General features: G+C 39.4%; 1 protein-coding gene across 1 annotated transcript; it reads right to left on the bottom strand.

Moving 5' to 3' along the window:
* Window positions 1-11512: 11512 nt before the first annotated feature.
* LOC137580057 (uncharacterized) lies at window positions 11513-11920 on the bottom strand. The gene has a single exon (XM_068294231.1). It carries the CDS (start codon window positions 11918-11920, stop codon window positions 11513-11515), a length of 408 nt encoding a protein of 135 aa, XP_068150332.1.
* Between the last annotated feature and the right edge of the window lie 1013 nt (window positions 11921-12933).

Below are 12933 nucleotides of genomic sequence, written 5' to 3'. Positions count from 1 at the left end.
TTAGGATTGTCGTGTCCAAAGCGTACAAAGAAGTAGTCGCCTAGTTGACCAGTTTCCTTTTTGTTGAGAGATTGGTCTCCTGAGTTGACCAAATGTTCTCGCTTGATGACGGTTTCACCGAGTCTGTTATTCTTTTAACTTGGAGCCGCCAATGTCGGGGTCACCAAAATGTTCAATGAAAGACGTTAGTGTTTCTTGAAGTTATTAAATGTTTATTTATTTATATATATATCTAGGCACTAGCACATAAACCAGTGACTAAGGGTTGTCGCAACCAACACATAAATTGGGTGGACCTCGGAGTGAGATTACAAAGGTAGAGATGGGGGCCAAAGACACAGCGATGCACACCCGATGTAGCTACAATTGGTATCTGATCTTACTAAGAATAATGCATTTCTTTTATAGTACAAAATAGCGAGCTCACCAGTGCATAGTTCGACATAGTGTTAGGTCAGCAAAATACGTTTTTATTGATTAACTAGGTCTTTATTGTTTACTGCTGACCATATCAGACCTACTTATGACTGATGAGCCATCTATATCTATAATCGGGTTACATACTTAATTGACATACATTTCTATTTGTTCTATATTATAATTGTCTTAATGTTAGCTTATTTTATATAATCAAAACACCAACACCCCGTGTTATCTATTTACAACCCGAAGTCTGAAACAGAGTTACACTGCGATGCTAGTTCAATTGGTTTCGGAGCAGTGCTCCTCCAGAAACAAACAGACGGTAAATTACACCCAGTGTCCTACTTCTCTAAGATGGCCTCCGCCGCTGAATCGAAACTACACAGTTATGAGCTAGAGACGTTAGCTATCGTGTATTCCTTAAAACGTTTTGAGACATACCTTAAGTTCATCCCGTTCAAAATCGTGACCGATTGTAATTCCCTTGCGCTGACACTGAGAAATGGTGGACATTCCGCCAAGATTGCTCGATGGGCCCTGCTGTTGGAAAACTATAACTACACGATTGTACACCGCTCGGGGGTTGGTATGGCCCATGCTGAAGCGCTAAGCAGAATAGAAACTGCCGCATACGTTGACGATATAAACCTCGACTTCCAACTGCAGTTAACCCAGAACCGGGACCCTGAGATTATCAAACTCCGAGATGAGTTAGAGAAATATGAGATAGCGGATTTCGAATTGCGAGATGGAGTAGTGTACCGCCTGTCCTCGACGAATGTACCCCAACTTTATGTCCCTTCCGAAATGATAAATCATGTCATACGAGTAGTGCACGAGAAGCTTGGCCATATGGCCACGGAGAAGTGTTGCACACAGATCAAGAAGCATTACTGGTTCCCGTGTATGAAGTCTTATGTTAACAATTACATTAAAAATTGCCTCAAGTGTATCTACTACTCCGCGTCCGCTTCGGACCACCGTGTCACGCTACATAGTATTCCGAAAGTGCCCCTTCCGTTTGATACCGTTCATATTGACCATTTGGGCCCCCTTCCGTCCATACGCTCTGGGAAAAAGTATCTGCTGGTTGTCATTGACGCTTTCACCAAATTTGTGAAGCTGTACCCTGCCGCCACGACTAATTCACGTGAAGTATGTCAGACATTAGAATCTCAGTATTTCGCAAATTACAGTAGACCCCGCCGAATCATCAGCGATCGAGGTACCTGCTTTACTTCCTCCGAGTTTGAAGAATTTCTGAAGGCCAGTAATATAATTCATGTGCTGGATGCCACTGCCTCACCCCGGGCCAACGGCCAAGTCGAGCGGGTTAACCGTGTTTTGGGCCCCATGTTGGGTAAACTAACGGAACCTGTGGACCACGCAGATTGGGTCCAACAACTGCCGAACATAGAGTTTGCATTGAATAACTCCGTCCACTCCACAACCAAATTTGCCGCTTCCGTACTTCTTTTCGGTGTTGAACAACGAGGTGTGGTAGTAGATGAACTAACCGAACGGTTGGGTGAGAGAACGGAGGAGGTCGATGCCTCAGAGGTAGACGTCCGGAGATTAGCCTTCCGTAACATTGTTAAGTCCCAAGAATATAATTCGGAATATTATTCGAAGCATCACCTCCCTGCCGTTAGTTTTGAGGAGGGGGATTTCGTAGTTATTAAGAATGTGGATACTTCGGCAGGCACAAACAAAAAGCTTATCAGGCGGTATCGTGTTCCGTATGTGGTTCATAAAAAACTTCCGAATGACCGATATGTTATCATCCATATGATCGGGTCCTAGAAGCCTCCAAATTAAAGCTATGGGTTGCCCCTGATCAAGATTGCACTTCTGATAGCCAAACAAAGGTGACACCAGCCACTTAAGATTCTTATTTACCCCCCTTCGTTGTTAACAATTGGAATCGAGGTCGATTCCTCGTCAGGACGGCCGAGTTGTAAGATTCCAACTATTTACAAAGTCTGTTAAATGCTCATGTATATACCGAAACCGGTATTGTAGTATCGATTGTTAGTAATAAGTATCGATTGTTAGTACTAAGTATCGATGGTTAGCGATAAGTCCTCGATAGGTTGAGAGACGGCGTCTCTCTTCTCTTCCGGCGACGCAACGAGCAAGTTGCATCTGCGCAAAAAACCAAAGATTAAATCCGAACAATACAAACTAATCTTTATCATTTTTACCCAATAATTAGGTGTTTACACAATATTGCTTCTTTATCTTTTTCTATAATTTTCACCGGTTGGAGTAGCGCTACTCCTAATGTTTTCAATATTTTATTGCCCAATTCTTTAAAAGGTTCTATTGAAAAGATCTTTTCACTCGGTGCCAATTGAAAAAACTGACCTAAGTCTAGATTTCCATTGGTGTACAGATCTCCAATCTCAATTCGCGCTATAACTTTTATTCCATATTTGAGGAAACATAAATCATGTGTTATGCGCAAGGTCAATACTTTTCGTACTTCATCATTGCAGAGTACTTCATGTATTTTGGGCTTAGAGGTATCATTAGGTACTTGCCTAATTGTATTTTTATTCTCTAGCCAGAGATTATTTTGTCTACTTTGTTGCCTGGTAGTGACTTTCAGGACATTTGCTTTTGTATTTTTTAGATCCTGTATTGTAATGCGGGATAATGCATCCGCAACAAAATTTCCTTCTCCTTCAGATATTCTACTGTAAACTCATATTCCTCTAGATCAATTTTTGCTTGTTAATTTTGATACGAAATAACGGGACGCGTATGCTACTGGCAACTGCTTATCGCCATAAGCTTGAGTTAACTCTGCTCTACATGCATATTTTCTAGCAGCTGTTATTATCCAAATTCTTTGCTAAAATCTGGATAGTCCAGCAGTGGGGGTTCTATTAAGGCTTTTTTCAGATATTCAAATCTTTTTTGGCATTCTTCAGACCAAACAAAATCTAAGTTTTTCTTACATAGTTGTGTTATCGGACGTGCATGTTCTGCGAAGTTTTAAATAAAACGTCTGTAATAGTTGCAAAAGGCTACGAATCTTCTAGCACTATCAGCATGTGTTGGTACTGGGTATTTTTCAGTGACGTCATATTTGGTGTCATCTGGCAATATTCCTTTGTCGGTACACTTGTGACCCAAGAATGTCACTTCGTGCATGCAGAATGAACATTTCTCTGGATGCAGTTTTAAGTTGTGTTATCTGCATATGTCAAAAATATCCTTTAGGTTTTTGAGCATGTGTTTCTCAGAACAGCCGATGACTATTAAGTCATTCATGTAAAGGAATGCTTGTGACGGTTTTAATCCAGAGAAAGCAATGGTCATCAATCTTAGTTCTTGTTTGTAAAAGTTATTTGTTGTAATTGGTTCGTTTTCTAATCTAGTAATCTAGCTCTTCTAGTACGTTTTTGAACATAGGTGGGAAGTTGGGCTTCAGTTTTTGCATTACTGATTGACTTCTTTGGTCATCACTTTTCTGTACAATTTCATAATTCTTTAATCATTCATATTTTATGTTTTTAAAATTTTTTACTCTTTTTGTTGTGTTCAAAATTCAGAGAAATATTTTGTCGTAGTTCTATAAGGGTTAGACCTTTGGAAGTAATTGAACCTTCACCGATTCCTGATATTTCAATTGTGTTTGAAGTATCTACTGTCTACGAACTTTGTTGTTAGTTCGTTCATGTCACGGAAAATACCTGATTTAAGTACGTTACGTACTTGATTGTTTATGCAGTTCTTTGTTACTGCCTCTGTAGCGACTGAAAGTGTATAATTTTTAGCTAGTTCGACAGATGTGCCGTCGTGTATAAAGGCACCTTCCAGAGATTCAGTAAACTTTTCAATCTCTTGGGCATACTGACTTGCTGTTTTGTTTCCCTGGTTTTGTCTTCCATTGATATTGAAATTTACAAATCAGTTGTTTGTTTATATTCAATATTATGTCTTTTTAGTACGGATTTTGCGGCTGTTTTACGCCCTGCATTTTGCTTACTATAGTGTTCGATTAATACTGCTCTAATATTTTTGAGTGTTTTTCTACTGTACCTTGGGATGTTTCCCTAATCTGCGAGAGGAACTTAGAAGATTTATTTAATTCTTGCGCATATATTCTAGCTTTTTTTATTATTTCATCCCAAGCCACCATACATGTTGAAAAGAAAATACACCCCTTTTTATACCATACACCCATAGGGTGAAATGGTATATTAAAATCGCCAAACTGTATGTAACAGGCAGAAGGAAGCTTCTCCGACCCTATAAAGTATATATATTCATGATCAGGATTAACAGCCGAGTCGATCTAGCCATGTCCGTCTGTCCGTCCGTCCGTCTGTCCGTCCGTCCGCCCGTATAAAAGCTAGAGCCACCAAATTTGGTATGTATACTCCTGTTGTAATCATACTACATACATTATCAAATGTATAGAGTTAATTGGAATTTTCTTAAAAAGTATAACAGCTAGAGACAGAAAATTTGGCTTATATACTCGTTTAGTTAGCGTGGGGAAATTAATTGTTCAAACTTTTTGCCACGTCCCCTTCCGCCCCGGAATTCACATAAAACTGATTTTCTTAGAAACTATGACAGCTACCGACATTAAATTTGGTATGCGGACTAGCTTAAAAGACGTGCAGATATTGGCTTTTCAAAAATTTTGCCAATTTAATAGACATACATTTGGTTTTCGAAATTTGAAATATTTGTTTCACCTGGTGTATGGTATACCCAAGTCCACGAGTCGACTTACTTGCTTCATTTTTGTTAATCTTGTCCAAGTCGTTTGCTCGGCTCATATATTTTTTTTTCAAACATTTATTGTGCAGTTTGTACAGTTTATAAAAGCAATTGGCACACATTATAATAACGATTATTAGAAGCATTATGTTTACATATTTCAATTCAATGTTATTTGGTTCAACTTTATTTATCACGTTAGCAGTGGAATCCACTTATTTAACGTCTACTAGACCCATTATGGTTTTGTTAAAATTATAATTAAAATTATGATTATTATCTATTTCCTCACTGAATTTACTTATCGAGTTACTTCTCATCTATTTTATGCCTTTTACTCTCTTTTTCCTTTACATATGTCCCACACTTCTAAACGAGCGGAAAAGGTTCCGCAGGCTTTTAGAAAATTATTGTTTTATATTTAATTAAAATATGTGTGGATTATCATCTGCATCCTCTGCGTCAGCTGGTCGTCGCCGGTTGGCTGCACTGACGCTCCTTCGCAGGCGAAAGTGGCGGTTTGCCCCTCTCGCTGTTGATCTGCTGCTGTTGTCCTGGGCCTATGGGCTCAGGCGGGGCCGGTGCCGGTCTTCGCATAGGTCTTCGGCTTCATGCATGCGGAATTGCATGCCGCAGAGTTGAGAGGTCCGGGGCAGTCGATCGGGCAGACTTCTGGTTGTTTCGGCAGTGGCTTGGGAATATTCGGTTTTGTTAAGGTTTTGTGTTTTATAACTTTTATCTGATGTGCTGAGTGAGTTGTGACTTGTGGTACTCTATTTTGGAGTGTCTCTTTTAAAAATTCAAGCTCATTATAAAGTTTTTGCGCCGTCGTCCATGCGGGCGGTATTGATTGAGCAAATAGCAGTCACTTTATGTGTGCTATTCTTTTGTTAATTTTGTTTTTCTGACCTCCACGTACCATCACGCACACTCTACTCACTCAGACGTTTTTTGTATATCCTCCTGGTATAGTTGCCACAATCTTCCAGATACGCTGCTCCTTGTGACTCTAGTCACGGTCGCCATGTATTATCCGTAGGTGTTGATTGATTGAATGTATTTTATTGTATGAATTTGGTTCTCTTAGCTAAAGGCTTGCTAGCTGTCGGCGTAGCGGCAGAGCTGCCGTTTTATATAAACATTATATATAAATAAAGTAACAAAATGTAAGACGGACAGAGAGTGTGAGTTATGCATGCACATATGTATATTAGCGGTCAGTATGGGATACATGCTGACCCGGCTCTAAGCGATGAATGCAATGAGGGCATATCATATTACGTTTGCACTTGAAATGTGTGCAATAACTTGGCACGCTGTCGCTGAGTGACAAAGACAATACCCTATGCATATTTGGCTAACAAAGTGTTGCCGCTCAATATTTATGCTGAGTAATAAGAACTCGTTTGTGCATACACTATACTACAGCGGATTCATTGTTGATCATCGGTAAATCAAGGATCCGACTTAATTGTTCGGAAAATACCCTCCGATTATTTTCATACCATCTCGTTTACAGTTCACAAGCGCCATTATCAGCTATATTTTCGGCAACACTGGTAGTTCGCCTCTCACTGTAACATTCTTAATCTTACATTCATTGTTCATTTTTATACCCTTGCAGAGGGTATTATAAAATTGGTCAGATGTTTGTAACGCACAGAAGGAGACATTATTATTATTATTATATACGGTTTACTTATAATGTAAAAATTAAAAGTAAACTTAGCTTAGTGGCTACAAAGGCCTTATAACATGTTTATATTGAGGAAAAAAAGGAAAATTACAAATAAGTATGTATATATTTACAATATGTACATATATAGTTAAATATTTAGATGAGCTCGTAAATGTTAGATGATTTTAAAATTTGAACGATTTTGGATAGGTTTTCTAAGGGTTAAATATGGCTGAGAGTGGGTTGGAGGATGGGAAAAGGGATTTTCTAAGGTTTAAGGTGTTAGGACAATCTAGCAGGATGTGGTTAACAGAAGAAACAGAGTTGCAATGTTGCCATAAGGCGGTGGTGGTGGGGTTGAGGAGGTAGGAATGGGTGAGGTTTGTGTGTCCAAGGCGAAGCCTAGTAATTCTAACGAGATCTCGCCGAGACAATTGGCTGTAGGTAGCGTAGTTGGTTATATTGGTTTTTGTTGAGTTATTGGATTTGTAAAAGTTGTTTGTTTTTGAAAATAGTTTTAGTTTAGTGAGATTATTTACTTTTTTAATTTGTTTCAATATGTCTGAGACATTATAGTTTTCCGTAAATATAAGGGGGAGAGCGTTGGCGGTTTTGGCCGCCTCATCGGCTTTCTCATTTCCCAAAATCTGGCAGTGACCGGGGATTCAGATTATTTTTAGTTTATTTGGGTGGCTTAAAAGAGTCTGTCTAATTTGGAAGGGATAGAATGATAGATTGTAGGGGTTAGCTATAGCTTGGATAGATGAAAGTGAATCAGTACAGATGGCAGTTTGGTGTGACAGGACTTTAGCTAAGTTGGTTGCGGAGAAGATTGCTATAATAATAAATACTGCTATGATTTTGTAGGAGGAGACATTTCTGACCCCATAAAGTATAAATATATTCTTGATCAGCATGAGAAGCTGAGTCGATATAGCCATGTCCGTCCGCCCGACCGTCTGTGCAAATCATATACCCAAGCCGACGAATCGACTTACTCCATTTTTTTTTTTGAATTCCCTGAGAGATCAATTGTCTCCATGGGTTGGTCAAATAGGTTATGTACGCAGGCGGGTAGAATTCTGTTTTTTTCGCTTTAGGCGGTTGTATGCTTCTAGTATGGATCTTTCTATCAAGTAGGCTATCCTTGACTTAAATTTTCTATTATGTACAATCCATTATTTGATTTCTTTATATTTTGGATTGGTTTCACCTCTGATAAAGAGGAAGTCTATAAATAGAACGTATTTCTTTAAATATTTAAGTTCTATTCGACCCATTTTTAAACTGTGTTTAGGCCATCTGCTCTACTCTGGTATTTTTTCTTGATTGTCTTATTATGCGTTGCATATAATTTCAAAGCCAGATTTATGGCTACCAATATTAGAATAGCTAACAATAATATCCCTATTTCTTCTTCATTTTCCCTATGATCTATTATTTTTATGCTGTTAACGACATTAGCCGTTGGATAATCTATTTTGGATTCTTGGGAACCCATCTTACTAAAAAAAATTGCTTTTTGGTCGTTTATACCTGTTTTATTTTATTAAGAAAATGTTTGAAAAAAAGTCTTTATGGATTCATTTGTTACTTTTTATTTTTAATTAATTCAAAAAATTTTGAAAAGAAAAAGTTATCTCAACTTTGTTTTGCACAGTGAGCCAGAGACGTGGAAAGATAGAAGAGTAGACATGCGTAGGCTTACAACTTGAACAATGTTTTAATAAAATCTATGCCTACGTATGTTTTTTAGTATTAGCCTATGAATGGTTGGTTAGTAAGTGTACGGTGCAACAAGTGCAAACTCGTACGTGTTTATGCTTAATATTTATATAAAATTTTAATTATAATTAGAGGCAAGAGAATTATTTACTCCTTGCGTGTCTTCGCTCTTTGGCGAAGTTGAACTGTATTTTTTATGAGGCACTCTGTGTAGTGCTGTCGGTCCCTGTCATCCGGTTCTGTGTAGAGGAGGTCCTGGAGAAGCTTCCTTTCACGCCTTAGCGTGGCGTATTTTCCAGCTCTTGATTTTATTGGGCAGTTCCCTATGTTTCTCCTGGCGAGCCCGGTACTCAGCTATCGTGAGTGGGCGTGGTCCTTCGTTTGGACACACCTCTAAAGCCTCTTCTTTTTTTTTTTTTTTGTTAATTATTTTTTTTTTTTTGATTATTTTTGTTTGTAAAAAATTATTATTTTTTTTTTAGTCCATTAAGTAAAAATGGAATGTACCTGCTGCGTTTGTGTAGCAGCATATGTTTGGTACACTTAACAAGAAGCACATTTGTTCTCTGTGTCTTCTCTCACTGGGAATTCTTCTCCAGCTAGATCGGAGTATGCCGTTCTTATTCGCACTAAAGTTAGCAAGCTTTGAGGGTAGTGGCTTTGCTTACTTTGAAACACCTCAATTATGTTGTCTCTTATGGTCGGACTTTGTCTGGTAACTCTTTGAAAGTAGTTATCCATCGTTGCAATTTCCCATTTTCGTGCTGCTTTTTTTTCTTTTTACTTTATATATTTTTTTCTTCTTTTTTTCTATTTCACACACACATACGTACACAAATATGTTTATTCTTGGTCCTTCCTTAGGTCTAGTTTTGACCTATTGTCACGGTCGCCATGTAATGACCGGGTTCCACTTGGTTAAAGTTTGGGAAACAAACACGTCAGTGCCATCTGGTGGTAATATTCAGATTTTATTCCAAAAATATTCTTTTGCTTAACCTTAACCATACATATTATTGGAAGCGCTTGCATCAAAGTGATTGGTCAGCGTTCACACGCTGGCCTGGCTCTAGCTCATGTTACGCCTGTGCATCGTTGCTTATGGTTTTTTTTTTTTTTTTTTTTTTTTTGTTATTTCATTTAAAACATTGCTAACATAATTACAAATAACATAACATGGGAACAAACATACGAAGTCGGGTATAATGAAAAAAGGATTACGGTTACTGCGGGACGACTTCGAATCGATGATAGCTTTTACCAAACATGCAACCCTGTCATTCTGATCAAGCTTCTAAGTCAGGTGATTAGTCAGCTGATGCCTGCGACAAAATTGGCGGGAAATTTTTATTTACTTTGAGCGCTTGGCAAATTTACACAAAAGAAAAGTAAGTTAGTGGAAAAAATGGATTTTGGAGGCCAAGCTATGTAGAATGTATAAAACACCACAATTTGGTGTTCAAATTTATTATATTTTATATATCTGTACTGTTTTATATTGTCCAAAAAGATAGAAAATTAAACAAATGTGTTCGTCTTCTGTGGAGTAAAAACTTACCTTCTGTGTGTTTCTGGGATATGTAATATATGTGAAATCAAAGTAGAGAGTGTGTATAAAAAGTTAGTAATAATCTTGTTTGCGGCTTTTTGCGGCTTTGGCGGTATTCTGAACTTGTAGATCACATTGAGTTCTGTCATTCAACGCTGCTGGACGTATGGATTGACAGCGACCGCAACTCTGCCGTTCTTGCAAACTGGATATTTGGCCAATTGACGAAATGTTCGCTAACCAATGAAAGCATTTGTGAAATTGAAAAGAATGTTAAAACCTTTGAAATATACATTACTTCGAATTTACAAAAGTGCAGCAGAAATATGCGCACATTCCGAATAAAACATTCACAGTGGCTATCAATGAGCTTTAAAATTGGATTGGACAATAAAGAAGATACGGACAGTCTTCAATTGGGTAAACCAAAGCTAAATTATGATGAAGCTGGGCCCCGTCTTAAAAGAAAAGTAGCTGCCGATGTTGCAATGAACAATAAGAACGACAGCAAACTTTTTGATTCATGCTGCTACAATGGCAGCCAGAAAATCAAATGAAAGTAACACTGCATTTGTGCTTAAAAATTTTAGCAATTCTGAATGTGATGCAAGTGAAGCTAAAAGAAAATTCGGTTGTGCAGAACCAATACCTTTAACAATAAATGAAGCTTTGAAATTCTTGCTGGAAAACTCGATAAGCAAACGATTATACAATGAAATTCGTCAAATAAGCAAACAGCATAATTGTGACATATATCCAAGCTACCGAAATGTCCAGGATGCTAAATTGCAATTGAGACCTATGGGTATAACAGTTACAGAAACTATGGCAAAAGTTACCTTGCAAGATTTGTTAAATCACAATAATATGATGGATGTATTCCAAAGATCTATGGACACTTCAGATCCCCTCATTTCAAGTATATCCATTAAGAAAAGGGCAGCTCAACATAAAAAAAAACCCCCTTCCGCGAGATGTCATTGAACTTTTAGAAACACCACATTATAATTTTCCAATAAATGTTCAGTCTTTAGATAATGATTACAGTTTTCATGATGACTCCGACTCAGAAATAGGAGATATAAATCCATATGCGTTTGAATTAGATGTGGAAAACAATTAAAAAATTAACTTTTCTAAAATTGTTAGTAACTAAGACCTGTCTTTAAGTAAGAATTTAATCATAATAAATATTATATTACTATCACTAAAACATAAAAAATATTAAAATTTTTGTACTTAATATAGTTTTCACACTCTCCTTTGTGATCACGTATACGCATTGTTGCCTTATATGGGCTACTGGGGTAGGCGTGGCCAAATGAACTTCAAATTTTGTTTCGATATTTAGAGTGCTATTCTTATCAAATATACCAAGTTTCAGCTCGATATATGAGTTATTCGACTTTATGCCACTTATTTGGCAATTCAGCCCAGTGTGCGATGATGAGACCTTGGCGTCCTCTTGCGTCGTTCGAGATGCTGTCTAAAATGCTTCCGAAACGCTCCAGTGACAGGCTGGGTGCAAGGTAGCAGCTGTACACCCAGTTTCTGCTGATCCGCGCTCTGACAAAGCCGTCCGCAGATAGGACGTCCTGCATGACTAGCACGTTACTACCGCAGCACCAAATTGCTGCTTTGCCGCACGCTGCCTTGGCCCAGCGACCACTTTCTCCTACTCTATAGGGCTCACTCAGTAGAGCTAAATCCGCCGACAACTCACGCACAGCCTGCTGAAGCAGGTACTGAGCCGCTATGCAGTGATTCAGGTTCAACTGCAAGAACTTTAAATGGGGCTGAGTCATTTGGCGTCTTTCTGCATCCTCTGGGCACCACTAGATGGGCACGCGCGGCTACCCGCTATGTGGTTTAAGGGACTCAAGCCCATCTTGGCGCATAAAAAGCACTTGACGGCGGCCGAGCAGTCTGCAGAATTGTGACCAGGATTGCCACACCTGAAGCAGCAATTTGACCTATCTGTGTCGCTTGGGCAGTTTGCGGCGATGTGGCCAACACATAGGCAACGAAAACAGCGCGCAGGTTGCGCTTCTAGTTCCTTTATTCGGCAGCTATCCCATCCAATTCGAACTCTGCCCACCTCTAGGAGTTTCAATGCCACTGCCTCGGGAGCACAAACCACGGCTGACATCGTATTCCGAAAACTAGACCGGAAGCTTCTTACTCTAAGCGACGTCGCCTCGACTTTGGCTTGGTCAGCCAGCTTAGCCACTAATTCCTGGGGCGTCGCTTTCTCGTCCATGCCGTGAATGGCTACAGCCTTATGGCGGGTTAGAGCTTTCACGCCTGCCTCCTCGCCAAGGACTTGACTGATCGCCTCCTTAAGGGACTGAGTTGTGTCCGCTGTGCATTTCCGGAGTTCCAAAGGAAGAACATCTTTAGCGTTGCGTCGAACTCGCATTACGTGCTCACGGACGTGATCCAGCTGCCCGTCAGTGCGCCTCGTCACGCGCTCTAAAACTTGGCTATAACTCAAGCCTTCGTTCGCCTGAATTAGTAGCGCCTCCGGGCGGGATTTCTGTAGTTTGTTGCTGGGATCCAATTTGACTGGATTGACTCTGCTGATGGAGCTGTTGCTGCCCCTGCTGGTACTGCGCCATCTGAAGCCGTGTAGACGACTTCTGTGGGTGTTGGCGATTCTTCTGTTGCGTCTTCTGCTGGTGTGGCCTCGCTTGGTGACGACCTGAGGCATCGAATGGTGACGTTTGACACAGCTTATCCCGCTTAGACGGTGAATTCACCAGTTCGGTTTGCTGTTGCCTACTCACATGTTTAGGTGGAGACTTGCTGCAAGTGGCAC

This window comes from Drosophila tropicalis, unplaced genomic scaffold, assembly GCF_018151085.1.
Source record: "Drosophila tropicalis isolate 14030-0801.00 unplaced genomic scaffold, ASM1815108v1 contig_1, whole genome shotgun sequence".
In the NCBI taxonomy this organism is placed as follows: Eukaryota; Metazoa; Arthropoda; class Insecta; order Diptera; family Drosophilidae; genus Drosophila; species Drosophila tropicalis.
Note: the sequence above shows the minus strand (reverse complement) of the source record. Positions and strands in the feature narration are given on the sequence as shown.

What these genes read in the sequence shown, in the direction of transcription:
- LOC137580057 (XM_068294231.1), bottom strand. Translation starts at nt 11,920, where the DNA reads ATGACTCAGCCCCATTTAAAGTTCTTGCAGTTGAACCTGAATCACTGC.